Source organism: Pleurodeles waltl, chromosome 10 (genome assembly GCF_031143425.1).
Source record: "Pleurodeles waltl isolate 20211129_DDA chromosome 10, aPleWal1.hap1.20221129, whole genome shotgun sequence".
NCBI lineage: Eukaryota > Metazoa > Chordata > Amphibia > Caudata > Salamandridae > Pleurodeles > Pleurodeles waltl.
Genome location: NC_090449.1, coordinates 74,680,060 through 74,693,792, shown reverse-complemented (window position 1 = coordinate 74,693,792; position 13,733 = coordinate 74,680,060). Strand labels below are relative to the sequence as shown.

At 45.2% G+C, this 13,733-nt stretch overlaps 1 protein-coding gene across 4 annotated transcripts in view; it reads left to right on the top strand.

Annotated features, from left to right (window-relative positions):
- TSC2 (TSC complex subunit 2) overlaps positions 1–13,046 on the top strand; it is a 239,697-nt gene extending 226,651 nt beyond the window's left edge. For all 4 annotated transcript variants that reach the window (XM_069209751.1, XM_069209750.1, XM_069209749.1 and 1 more), the window contains 4 exons: positions 132–210; positions 4,629–4,720; positions 5,589–5,687; positions 12,659–13,046. In XM_069209751.1, coding sequence (XP_069065852.1) covers positions 132–210; positions 4,629–4,720; positions 5,589–5,687; positions 12,659–12,820 — 432 coding nt within the window. In that variant the 3' untranslated portion in view covers positions 12,821–13,046. The remainder of the gene's footprint in view (positions 1–131; positions 211–4,628; positions 4,721–5,588; positions 5,688–12,658) is intronic.
- Positions 13,047–13,733: the final 687 nt, after the last annotated feature.

Sequence of the window (13,733 nt, the reverse complement as noted above, 5' to 3'; positions counted from 1 at the left end):
CCTGATGTAGAGGGAAGAAAGTTTTCTTTGCATTTGGGTTTTGCTTTTCTTTGACTTACTGGGCTGTAAGCAGTCAGCTTCCTCGGTCTGGTTTTCCAATTGCCTCTAAGCATGTTTTTTCTCCATTTCAGGGCCAGTTCAACTTTGTAGATGTGGTCATCCAGCCACTGGACTTCGAGACTAATCTGGTACAACTTCAGTGCCGTAAAGGTGAGTGACTCTGTGTCTGTGTCGCATTGTTTATTACCTTGACATCATGCATTGTACCCGTGTGGCACACAGTATTGTGACTCTAAACATCAAGACAAGCAATGGGCGTCTCCTTTAAAATGCCCTTTTGTAATACATCTTGCCCACGCAGTAGTGCAGTATCTGCATGTAGCAATTGTTGTTGGTGGTCTGTACACATAGTTCTGGTACCTGCCAGTCGAAGCTTCTGTGTTCAGAATGACTCTAGTACCTCTATGTCCAAGCGTCAGTGTTGTGAACACATCTACGGCCTTGTCCTAGTGTGTGATCACAGCTGTACCTTCCAGTCAAGGTTGCTGTCTTCAAAATGGCCCTAACGCCCTTCTCTCCAGGCACCAGGGTTGTGTGCACCCTGCACCTTCTGTGTTTTGTAGTGTGTGATACATAGAGAGCAGAATGACTGGTACATCTCTGTATAGGCATCAGATCAGTGTCTGCATCTAGCACTTCTTTGTCCTTTTGTGTGATAGCTCCCCTTTCAGGCATCCGTTTAGAGTATGCATCTACCACCTCCTTGTCTTGGGTCCTGTCATCATGTAGGATCACTCTTGTACCTATCTGTCCAGGACTCTTAGGCTTAGGCTCTTAGGTTAACGGCTGTACGCTGCATGGGTGGCACATAAATGAAACGACTATGAAATTGTACTGAGCATCACACTAGCCATAACAGTGTGGGACATGCTAAATATGAGCCCCTGTCTGCTGGAATCGCCATGTTCTATGGGATATCTAACAGCGAAACAAGTGATTGATCTAGGCACAAGCAGAAAGCCACATGGCTTTGATGAACTGATCATAAAGACACAACATCTCCCTGGGGTATTGACTAGCAGCATTACCCCTGTTTCAGCACATTTAATCTACAGATGGTTGATTGTTATCCAACAGCTAAGGATATACCTGCCCATTGTTAAAGGTCCCCGCATGATCAGGCGGTAAAGGTTGATGGCAGACGCCCTGGGTGATGTGAGTTGGATCTGTGTTCTTTGACTACTAATTGGGGAGAAAGATGAGGACCCCCTGGTCCAGGCTGGTCCGGTAAGGCTGCAATCCTGAAGAAGAGCCAGCATGGGTTGGGTTGTTTCAATGTGGTATGTCCATAGTAGACAACACCCAAGTATGTGTGGTGGATGACTGGTGGAAGACCTAAACTGTTTGTGCTCCAGTCAGTGGGCTCACAATTCTGACATAGAAGGAAAGTGGGATCTCTTCTTGAGGATCGGGGCAGAAGCAGAGACAGTCGCAGCAGAAAGCTTCCAAGAGAGCACATTACAGTGACCAATCCTATAGACCCACAGACAGATTTGAGTGCCTAAGGATGAGCAAATGATCACTTTATCAAACAAGGTTCTCAAACCTGAAATATTGTGCAGTGATAGAAGGGAAGAAATAAACCCAGCGCCACCTTGATTTGAGATGGAGGGGCCAGATTTAGCAAAAGACCTCTGAATGAGCTAGAAGGTGGTCTACATACATGTTCTTTGGGCATGAGCTCTGTTGAAATCTAAAGGGGGAGGTGAAAAGTGTGACTCCTTATAATGCTCTTTAGAATCATTAGAGAAAGGGAAATGGTTTTCACAACATCAAAACCTAAAGAGCGCTTTTAACAGTGCATTCATAATACTTAATGGAACCCGGGCAAGAATGTGATCAACAGAGGCATCTAAGCAGCCTACCACCAAGCAACGTAACAGGAGATACCCAGCTAAAACCTAACGTTGTGCAAAAGACCCTGACCCCAACCAATCTAAAGCTTCAGTGGTACAATATCCTCTTCTGTGTTTATTGTAAATCAAGACTAACAAGATGGCGATTCTGATGGATACATCTAACTGCAGACTCCCCACGTTAAGAATATAACTTGATCTGTAAGGTTTCTCATAGCTTGTGAGCTGCTTGTAGATAGTGATGTGTTGCTCTACATTGACCCCACTCATCCCTGAAAGTGATTCCTAGAGGAGCACCACCAAGCATGCTGATGTCAGTTCTGTAGGAAGCTGGCTGTTTATACAGTATAACAAAATGAGGTGTACTGTGCAAAGAGTCCTGGGGTTCCCTTACTAGTGGGCAGTGGTTTGCTCTAGCAATCCCAAGGTGTTCTCTTAGGGGATGGGGGGGTCGAGCAGCCTCAGGCTTATCAGAGAAGAGTATTAGCCATTTACCATAGGCACACAGTCAATAAATGAAACACACGACTCAGTAAGGAGATCCACACCAAGTGTATTTTTATATGTTTAGGCATCGGAATCCATACCATCAGGTAAGTACATTTTGTAAGAGAAATCTTTACCATTATGAAAAGTCGACAGTGCAATTTTCTGAAGCTGTAATGTTACCTTATAGGAGAGAAAACCTATATATCAAACAGGTACTCCACAACAACTTACAGTACCAATCTTCCAGACTTAAAGTGAGTATAGGCCAGGGTTGTACGCCACACCAGCAGGTCACCTTCGGGGCACTGGGGTGACTTGGTGACGTGTGGTAGTTCAGCATCGATGCCCCGTGGAAGTTAATGGGGATCGGTCTGGTCAGAAACATCCTGCAGGTAGGGACTGGGAAACCAGTCTGGGTGAACCCACAAGGAAGTTCAGCTCTTGTGATGCTTGAGGACGTAGGGACACCTGTGGCCCTTTTCTTATCAATCTGGTGCAGAGGTGCTGTGGGGGTTGGGGGGGGGGGTAGGTGTTTTTATAGGGGGGCCTCTAAGGTGCACTCAGGTGCATGTTTTAATAAATCCATCACTGGGGATAAAGTGACCAGTGGTCTTGTTTTTGGAGTAGGAACACTGGTGCTGGTTAGCAGGAACCCCCTGCACTTCAGTCAAAATTGCATCAGAAACCAGACAAAAAGTGTGGGGGAAGGGGGTTCTGCAACCAGAACTCAGTTTCCTAAAGTAAAACAAATACATGTGATTTAAAAAATAGGTACTTCCAAAGGAAGGAGGGCATGATCAGTAGAATTAAGATTTCACATTAACTTAAAGGCTTTGAAGAGGTGGGAATTTGTGCAGGTTGAGGGGTGAAGGTTAGTACTTGATTGTTATAGCACTGTTAAGAGTGAGAGAGCTAACAAATGAAACAAATAGAGGAAGTTGAGCTGTATTGGTTTCAAAGATCATTAATCTAAGGCCATGTTAGAGATTAAACTAAGTAAAGATAAAACACGTTGGCCAATACTAAAGGAGATCATGAGAAAGAACATAGTGATATCTGACAAATGAGACTGAGCACTTTAGAGAACTTGAGGGGAAACTATCCTGTCACTTGAAGCACACCTGTTAATGGCTGATTAAGACAGACAAGTAAAATCTTTTCTTGTGACCTGTTTTCTTTGTTATTATTTTTTTTACTCATCTTTCGGATTTACGAAAATCACAGTAAACCTCCTGTTAGTAAAGCATTCTGCATTCAGAATACATAGGATTATTTTTAATGGTGAGCTACATATTTATTCAGGAAGGCCCCGTGTTTATATTTCCATTGAGGTCTCGATAAGGGGACTGGTCACTGCTATGTCCTTTAACCTAATTTTGCCCAATAGCAAATATATGTGTCAGGCCAGCCTTTAATCTTGTTTAATAAAAGCAATATACAATTCTCTTGTTGGATGCCTGGCAAAGATTTACCCTAAAATTAAAATTCATTTATATGCTTGGCCTAGATAGTGGTGGGGTATTCAGTCAAATATTGTAGACTATTGAGGTAAGGGCTGCTAGATGCACACACTCTGGCATAAACTGCATAACATTTAATTGTGCAGGCGTACCAGTCAGAGGCTATGAATACCAGAGAAATGGTCAAGTAAGTGTCATTAAAGCACCAGTTTGTGGATGAGGAATCTAATTGGATTGGGGAATTTACTCCTGAAAACAATAAAGAAGTCTTAGTTGCCCACATGTGAAATATAGGCGAGGCTGTTATGAGGTGGCAGGTGATATTAGACTTGCAACTTAGCTTAGCTTTTTTTTAAAATTATTATTATTATTATTTTTTTTTAAGAAACTACGTCTTTGGAAAGGTAATATGAGGGTGACGTTGAAGAAAACATTAGAAGGGTTGCTAAACACCCTTGTTATCCCAGTTATTCGCCATGCTAACACAAAGATAATGGGTTGCAAACTCATGACTAGGCCGTGCCTATCGGGGCAAGAAAAAACTCCAGGGATATGAGCTTCTCTAGGGAGGATAGTACGTCATGTAGAATCATGAATGATCAGTCCAGACTTCATATTCAGCTTTGAGCTACTTGAGGTTTATGGTGGGATTGAAACACTTACTTGTTGCTGTGCTTCCCCCCAGCCTTACATCAGCCCCTTGGATGCTCTAGAAATTGAAAGAGGCGGTTGCACTTATTCTCTGTTTTGTCTTTTTTCCCAGATATGGAAGGACTTGTGGACACCAGTATTGCTCGAATCGTGTCGGACAAAAATCTGCCTTTCCTAGCACGACAGATGGCACTGCATTCAAATGTAAGAATGAGTTCTCTGTGTAACATGTTAATGTTGAGACTGTGTTCTGATCAAAGGGCTAATCTTTTGGTATTTATCTGCTCAAAATCACTGTTAATCGGCTTATTACTTTCATGTCTGTACAGATGTTAAACCTGCCAATGGTTCCTCCTTTCTTTTAAAATGGGTAGATGTTAACTCACTTTCTGTTCAGTGCTTAACTGATGTGAGCTCCCCAAAATAAAATATGCATTACATTTCTTTTCCCTTCTCTGTTCCCATTCAGTACCTAAAATTTATTTTAAAGGATGTGATACCCAGATTTGTATCACTGTCTCTGGTTAATATTAAAACACAATAGAGGAAGGGAAAATTAGGATGAAAGGCATTAAGTAAGTTGGGTTAAAGGACTTTGCAATGCAAAGCTATTGATTCTGTCACAATCATCTGCCAAAGAGACATTGCCTTCTGCAGTTATTTATTTTGCTCAGTGCTCCCTTCCCAGCGTAATATTTCGCACCCTCTTGGATTTAACCCTAACACAGATCCATTTGCAGATTGTCTGTAGTGTCAGCATAGATCTGTACAGAGAACATACTCTCATTTTAAATTGTTTTGTGGAAGCAAAATGTACTCTACATGCCCACAGAGTCCCTGACATCACCATAAAGCACCTGTGTTGTCTTTCACTTCTTAAATCGGGTCAACAGTTGTTGTTTTTCTGAAAACATCTGGAGTTACAGATCTTTGTGTGGATTTTGACTCTCATAGTAGCAAGGAGAGCTTTTTACTGTTTTATAATTCTGTATTGTGTTATGATTCCATATTCTATCTTGAGCACTTTTTCTTGTGTGCCTCTTCTTTACTCATCTCTCTTTGCCTTTATCAGATGGCATCCCAAGTTCACCACAGCAGATCTAACCCTTCTGAAATCTATCCATCAAAATGGATCGCCAGGCTACGACATATCAAGAAGTTACGACCCCGGGTAAGTTGTTGGGCTCTCACTGTTGATTTCACCTCAGCAGTCAGTTGTTCATGTGCCACAAACCGTGTGAGGATTGAAGGGAGGGAAAATAAAATGGTGGGATGTTTTGGAGTGAAGTACATTGTAATTGGTGTTAAAATTGGGTATCCTGCTCTTACCTCACTGGGAATGTTGAGGACTCTACTTTCAATAAAACTTGCATTTTACACTGACTTCACTAGAACAAGGTTCTGTTATGTTTGACCATGTTTTTTGTTTTTTGGGACTCATGATATCTCAACAGTTGGACATGTGAATCACTTAAATGTACAATTTGTAGGAAGCTCCCATATATTGAACTTAATGCCTACTGGAGTCAAAGGGTTCCTCTTCCTACCTGTCTACACCTCTTGTGCCATGAATGTTAAAGAATTTTCACTGGTTGACAATGAGAATTGCCCTTCACCGCCACTGGACTCTGGAATGGAGCATTTTGTATCCCATCCACAGGAGCTTGGTCATATTCTTGTCACTCATGATCTGATAGAGACTTATAGTTGCCGATTTCTTAACTTTAAATTTCCCCCAGGTGTCAGACTGGACCCGGAGATTTTTCTTGCGCAGTACCCCTGTGCGTAGTTAAGTGGTGTCAATCGGCTCTGTGTCTGTCGTCGGCATCGTCTGCGCCGGATATGTTGTGCTCTGACATCAGTTCTTTTCTTTCCGCACCAGCTGCACTGATCTGAAGAAATGTAGCCCTCACACATTTTTTTAATGATATTTAAACATCTTGTTGAAGATTTTTTTGAGTTTCACAAGTTCTGGTGTGTCGAGGATGTCCTTGAGGAAGACTGGTTTCAAGCCATGTGGTTCTTGTCATCGGACGATGTCTGTGACAAATCTGCGCCTTGTGTGTCTTTAGTGTTGGATAGGACCACGACACAGTCATGTTCAGAGTGACAGGCCATGCATCCAAAGGCTTTGAGGGAGTGGTTTCTGAAGCTGTTGGTGGCCTGACACTCAACAAGTGAGATCTTGGTCAAGAGGAAGGTCCTGGGATCAGTTGTGGAGTCATCCATTGTTGTCTTCCCCCTCTAAGTCCTCAGGGTGATCAGGCAAGTTGAGGCACAAGAAAAAAATCCAAGAAGTCGTACCGTTCTTCCTCTTCTTGTACGTCAGGTGGTGAGATGAGGGAGCATCGGCGCTCTAAGCTCCGCTCTGCGGAGCCTGCACCTGGGCCGACTCTGCACCTCCCTAAGTTTCCAGGAGCTGAAGCAACCCCTTGCCAACTCGGAGTTCTGTGAGGGCATGCACCTCAGTTTTGGGCAGTCGGACTCCTTTGGGCCCGGCAGAGTTGGAAGGGGTCCCTTCAGGTTACTTCCTGTGACTTCGGTGCTGAGGGACACCCATGAATGCAGTCCTGGTTCCAGACCAACATCTGTCATAGCACTCAGGCCTTCCCTGACGCTCCGGCAATGTACGCACCTACGTGTGGTGACACTACCATTCTTATCCACGACTCTGACATGGAGCCGGAAGGGCGTTGTACAAAGGCGACTCATGTTGGCAGAAACCTTGCCTCCTATGTCGGATCCTGAGTACCTTTCTTATGGGCTAGGTTACGGTTGCAAATTGGAGGGATCGCTGGACCCTTTAGAATACCAGCTTCATGACCCTATGGACTGGAGTACAGACTTGGGTGAAGCCAGCGGACTGGGTACTTCTCCAGATACTGGCATGCTTTCTCCTCCTCTTGTGGCTACAGAGGAGAGAACGTACTATTCTATTGTGGTGACAGCTGAGGTCCTGGAGTTGCCTTTGGTGGCCAGCAGGCTGGCCAGTCCACCTCCCCACCCACAATTGCCAGTTTGGAGGCAGGATCCGCCATCATCTGCTCCGTTGGCAAACCATCACATCTGACAGGTGGGTTTTGCAGATAGTCCAAATGGGCTTTTCCCTGCCCTTCAAGGCTACCGCTCCATCCATGCCACCATCATACAATCGGATGGCAGAGGATCACTTATCCCTTCTCTGCAAGGAAGTTATGGCTGTTGGACAAGGGAGCCATAGAAAAGGGTTCCTGTGCAGGATGTAGGTTGTGGTTGCTATTCCCACTCATTTATAGAACCCAAAAAGGATGAGGGCCTCTGCCCTATCCTCAACCTTCGATCCCTCAATCTCTTCTCTAGAAGTTCGAGATGCTCATTCTGGTTCAGGTTCTATCTGCCCTGGACCATGGAGATTGGGTGGTGTTATGGGACTTGCAGGACGCTTATTTCCATATTGCCCAGAGACGTTACTTGCGGTTCAAGGTAGGCCACAAGCACTTTCAGTTCACTGTGCTCCTCTTTGACCGTACCATACCAAGTTGATGGTGGTGGCCGCAGCTCATCTTTGCTGATCAGGGGCTTCAGTCTTCCCCTATCTCTACGACTGGCTGTTGAAGACTGGCTCGATTGAGGCTGTCGTCTCCCACCTTCAGGCTACTGCGGACCTCCTGCATTCGCTAGGGTTAACGGTAAACATGCCAAAGTCACACTTGACTACCCCTCAGATTCTCCTTTTGGGCTTATCCTTCCGAGAGCAAGTCCAGGATAATCGGGTATTATACCGATGTTTCAGCATCTATCCTGGATTTCGGTGAGTGCTTGTGGCTACTGGGCCTCATGGCCTCCTGCATCCTGCTGGTGACACATGCTAGATGGCATATTCGAGCTCTGAAGTGGGACTCGACGTTACAGTAGGCATAGCATCAAGGGAATCTCTCTGACAAGGTCCAGATCTCAGAGGGAAGTATGCAAGATCTGCAGTGATGCTTAAAAAACCACAATTGGGTCAGAGGTAGGTCTCTTTCCCTTCTCCAACCAAATCTGACAGTAGTGACAGATGCAGCACTCCTAAGATGTTGGGGCCATGTGGGAGAGTTGGAGATGAGACATCTGGTCTCCAGCGAAATCCAGACTCCACTTCAACCTATTGGAGCTCTGTTCGATTCAGCTAGCATTGAAGGCATTTCTTTCCTCTGTCAAAGGTAGGATGGTGCAGGTGTTCATGGACAGCACCACCGCCATGTGGTACTGCAACAAGCAGGGCAGGGTGAGGTTGTGGACCCTTGGTCAAGAGGCTCTGCACCTCTGAACATGGCTGGAACAGAAGGGCATATCTCTAGTGGTTAAACATCCTTGGTGGTTAAACGCATTGGAGTGTCCAGGGCGGCAATTGCTCGGAGGCGCTTTTCGTCTCGAGTGGAACTCAGGCCTCCATTACGCCTTTCTGCCCATACCACTTCAGCCCAGAGTTCTCAAGAAGATCAAGAATGACCGGGCCAAGTAATTTATGTGGCTCCGGACTGGGCACAGAGAGTCTGGTATCCCGAGCTGCTGAGCATGTCCATTGATCCTCCGATCAAACTGCAACTTCAGGAGGATCTTCTGACGCAGCAGCGGGGGAGCGTTCTGCGCCTGAACCGGTCAACTCTCCTCCTCGTCTGGAGATTGAGCAGTAGCAGTTGACAACTTTTGACTTTGCACCCGAAGTCTGTAATGTAATAATGGCAGCCAGGCATCCTCTACCAAAAGGGTATATGCCTGTTAGATAACGTTTGTGGCAAGGTGCGCAGACCAGTCTGACCCCTCTCTCTGAGGTCCTGTCTAGTGCTCTGCTATAGTCACTCTCAAGGGTTGTCTGCTATTTCTGTGTTGTTGAGGTCCCCTGATACACCTTTGTTTAAGACTCCTATTGATAATAGGTTCCTTAAAGGACTTGGGCATCTCTTTTCTCCGTCCCCTTTCAATATGCCATATTGGAATTTGAATTTGGTTTTGACCTTTCTGATGTGTGCTCCTTTTGAGACTCTCCACAAAAGGTCTCTCGGGCTTCTCACCTTAAAAACAGCCTTCGTTGTGGCTATAACATCTGTCCGCAGGGTGAGCAAGCTGCAGGCATTGTCATCTAAGCTGCCATGCTTTTCCATCTACCCTGACAGTTGTGCTTCGCACCAAGGCCTCTTTTCTCCCGAAAGTGGTTATGCCCTTTAATGTAGGCCAATCCTTCACCTTGCCTACGTTTCAAGCACCCCAGCATCCTTCTAAGAAAGAAGAGGCTCCACTGGCTGGACCTAAAGAGTGTTGCCGTTCTACCTTGATCATACAAGAGTTCCAGGTGGATGACCAATACTTTGTGAGTTATGTGGGTGAGAAAACTGCTCCAGCAGTGCCAAAGTGGGCCATCTCCAGCTCGTGAGGGGTGATACCCTGAAATAGGTCCCAGGATGCTTGTTCCCAGTCCATGGAGGCCCTAGTTTGGCAAATCTGTTCCCATGGGGAGCATTGTCACGACTGATTTGTATATGGCGTGGTCAGTGAGCAGAAAAGATGGATTAAACCCAGATCTGTGACTGGGGGTCAATGTTTGATTTGTTCTGCTTTCCGTTCATCATCTGTTCTTTTTGCTTTTGTCACCCTAAGTGGGAAGGGTATGCCCAGACGTGGGTCCCGTGCTCACTGTGCCACTGGTTATAAGCTAACCTGGCTGATGAGGGGAGTTACCCCAAAACTGGTCCCAGGATGCTTGTTTCCAGTCCAGGGAGGATCTGGCTTAGCAGCTCAGGCTGGACTGCTCCCATGGGGAGCAGGGTCAAGACTGATTTGCATAAAGCTGGTTCAAAACTGGTGTGGCATGGTGAGCAGAAAACATGATGGATTAAACCCAGTTCTTCTGTGACTTGGGGGTGTGGGTTAGTGTTTGAGTTGTTCCACATTCCATCCATCATCGGTTCTTTTTGCTTTTTTCGCACTGGCCAAAAGGCAACCACCTGAAGGTTTGCATGCTCATTCTACCCCAGCTACAGCCACTACCACTACGTTAGCATGTGGAGTTCCGGTCCTTGACATCTGTCAGTTGTTTACCAAACACTACTGCCTTGGCAGTCAGGTCCATAGGGACGGGTGCTTTGCCCGTTCAATCAGGACTTTCTAGTATGATCTTGGTTTGCAGACCCAGCTACTGGAATGGTATTGCTTGGGTGCCTGTTCAAAGATAAGGAATCTGCAACTAGAAGTCTCTATCAATCGAACAATTACTTACCTTCGGTAACACCTTATCTGGTAGAGACAGTATCTAGTTGCAGATTCCTTACCAACCCACCCATCCTCTCCGCTGTGCAAACTGATTTCTAGGGGCAAGGACTACCCTTTCAGGGCCTAAGTTTTGACACACCAGTAGTCCGTGTACTTTATGGCTCTGTGTTTCTGGCATGGAAATTCCTGAAAAGAAACTGATGTCCGCACACTGGGGTGGCGCCTATATAGGGCCTGCCACATTATATATGGTGCAGATGACGCTAATGACAGACACTGAACCAATCTACGTCACCCAACAGCGAGCAGGAGTACTGCTCAAGAAAAATCTCCGGTTCCAGTCTGACGCCTGGGGGAAATTCAAAGGTAAGTAATCTGCAACTAGATATTGTCCCTAACAGATAAGGCGTTACTGAAGGTAAGTAACATGCTCATCAGGCAGGAACAAGACATGGCCTCCCAGGCATTAAATTAGCAGAACACGATAAAACAAGTCCATGAGGTGTGAGTATGATGCCTACGAAACAAGGTTTGGGTATGAAACCTTCAGCACCAAATTTACCCATGCGGGGTGGCACAGCACGGCTCCTGCGGAGGGTGGCATGGAGTCCCAAACAGGGTAGAAGGAAGCAACCACATACTGGTCTGACAGAACTAAGTTCTACAAAACTAAGAAACTCTTATTAAACTCTACAAAGGTCACCCCATTTCCAAGGCAGGTATTGGAAAGTGAACAAGTGTCTTCAAACTATGCTAGAGCTAAACATAAGTACCAGGGTCACACTACACACAAAGGGGGAAGACTTGTCTTTCCTGAGAAATATCCCATTCACAGACATCTCCAAACCAGCTTTGTGGTTGGTACCTTACACCCTTACAAAGCACTACTGTGAACATACTAGCCCGTCAAAAGGCTGATTGGCATTAAAAACAGTGTTCCAAACATCTGCATCATCTTTCCACTAGCCACCACTTAGGGGAGAAAACGGATGTACAGCTGATGCACAGTATGTTTAGCCACACATGCTATGAAGGGAGAATGTTACCTGTAAGCATTTGTAAAATGTAGCGCTGTAGATTCACATGAGCCCACCCTCCTCCCCTGAAGCTAGCAATGATGGCTCATGTTTCACATTGACACACTTCTTTGACAACTTACAATGTACATCACTCTGTAGTGGTCTTACTCAACACTCCAGTTTCACTAATCTCTCGCTGAATGGAAAGCAACATAGGGTGGCTTGGTGCCCAAATGTGTTGTAGGATAAGGGGAGGTTTCAGAGCACATCCTGTGTTCTTCAAAGAACAGGTTGCAATGTCCAGGACCAATACTTGATGGCAAGAGTATGCAGAGCCTGGGAGTCCTCTGCACTACATACTACAATCAGTTGCTTATAGTGTAAAATGTTCCCGTCTATGGGGTTTGGCAGTGGTAGACGTGCAGAATATAGCACTTTATAGAAGCAATTATCATTCTAAATATATTGTTTTTGTTATTAAAATGCCTTCTCAGATACAGCTTTGCCAGCAGGAGGTGAATCATTGGACTAGTTTTTTTTCCTTCCATTTGTGACTTCACTATGAGGCAGTGGGGGTTCTTTAACTGGATCACACCTTCTCTCTTAGTATATGACCTTTCTAAAGATTATGGTGCTTTTAAGCTGTGACTTGAAGTTGTTGATTAAAAATAGTCTGTAACTCAGTAAACATTTCTCACATTTTGCTTATATTTTTTCAATTGGTTTTGTCTCTGCATCGCCTTTTTACGTTTGTAGTTTTTGCATTTTAGTACCAGAGAAAGTAAAACTCCTCAACAAATGTCACTTTGTGCTGCTTTGTCTTGACAAGTACATATATTGCAAATTACTCTGCACAAGACCCGTGTGATGTACTTCAGACTGTTGTTTTTCATAGATCCGTGAAGAGATGCTAGAGCAAGAGCAGAACTCAACCTTCCCATATGTGCCAATCACCAGACCACCTCCGCCCCCTCAGCAAGGCTCCCCGGCCAACTACGAGACTGGGCAGAGGACACGTCTGATCTCTGCCGTGGATGACTTCACGGAGTATTCCTAATGCCAGCCTTCACCACGCCACGTGCGCCCAGCCCTCCGAGAAGCAGGGATGGCAAGGGTGACATTTTGGTTTCTGATATGACTCCGATTCAACATAATGAAGTGAGATATTGGACATCTTGAAAGCTGCTTCATCAATGAATTTATGAGTGACTAACATACCCACATACCTGAAGTTTGCACTTTTTGTATAAATGTAAATTAACTTAATAAAGCTTTTTCCTATGCAGTGTGTTTTGGATCTATACATTCAAAGAGTCAACATGTCAGCGGAAAAAACGTGGTGTTAAAAAAGAAAGGGGGTGGCATTATCCCCAACACTACTTATTCCACGTTTACTGCACCTCAGTCGAGCAACAAGCTTCGCTGATCAGTGGTCCAGTAAGCTGCAGACCACTGGTGTTTGGGTCTGAGTCTTTTTAGGGTCAAGCCTGCGTTGCATGCGCTCGCGCATGCGTATCGCAGTGAGACGCTTTAGTATTTAGAAAAGGGCTCGGAGCCCTGTCAACTTCACGTCATTTTTTTTTATTGGTTCGTGGGCTTGCCTAATAAAATCCGCTTGCTTTCATTAGTCGAAGGCACGCATACGTCATGCCTTTTCCTGTGGCTAGCCCTCCTCGAGCGCAGCGACCAAGTACAGAAAACATGCGAGGATCGCTGTTTTCTATCGGGCTCGTGGACTTCTTTTTCTCTAATTTACGAGCGCGATCTCGCTTGGCAGAAGTCGAGCGCTTTACATAGTTAATTTCACTTTTTCTGGTTACCTACATAAATGCACTTTTGCCCTATAGGTGAAAAGTCAGGTTAGGAGTTTACAACACGATCAGCTCTAACATGAGCAAACGCGAGACCCGTTGCATTGTTGCTTGTTTTAACCTGGATTTAATAGATGTTAGGTTGCCACGGTAAAACGA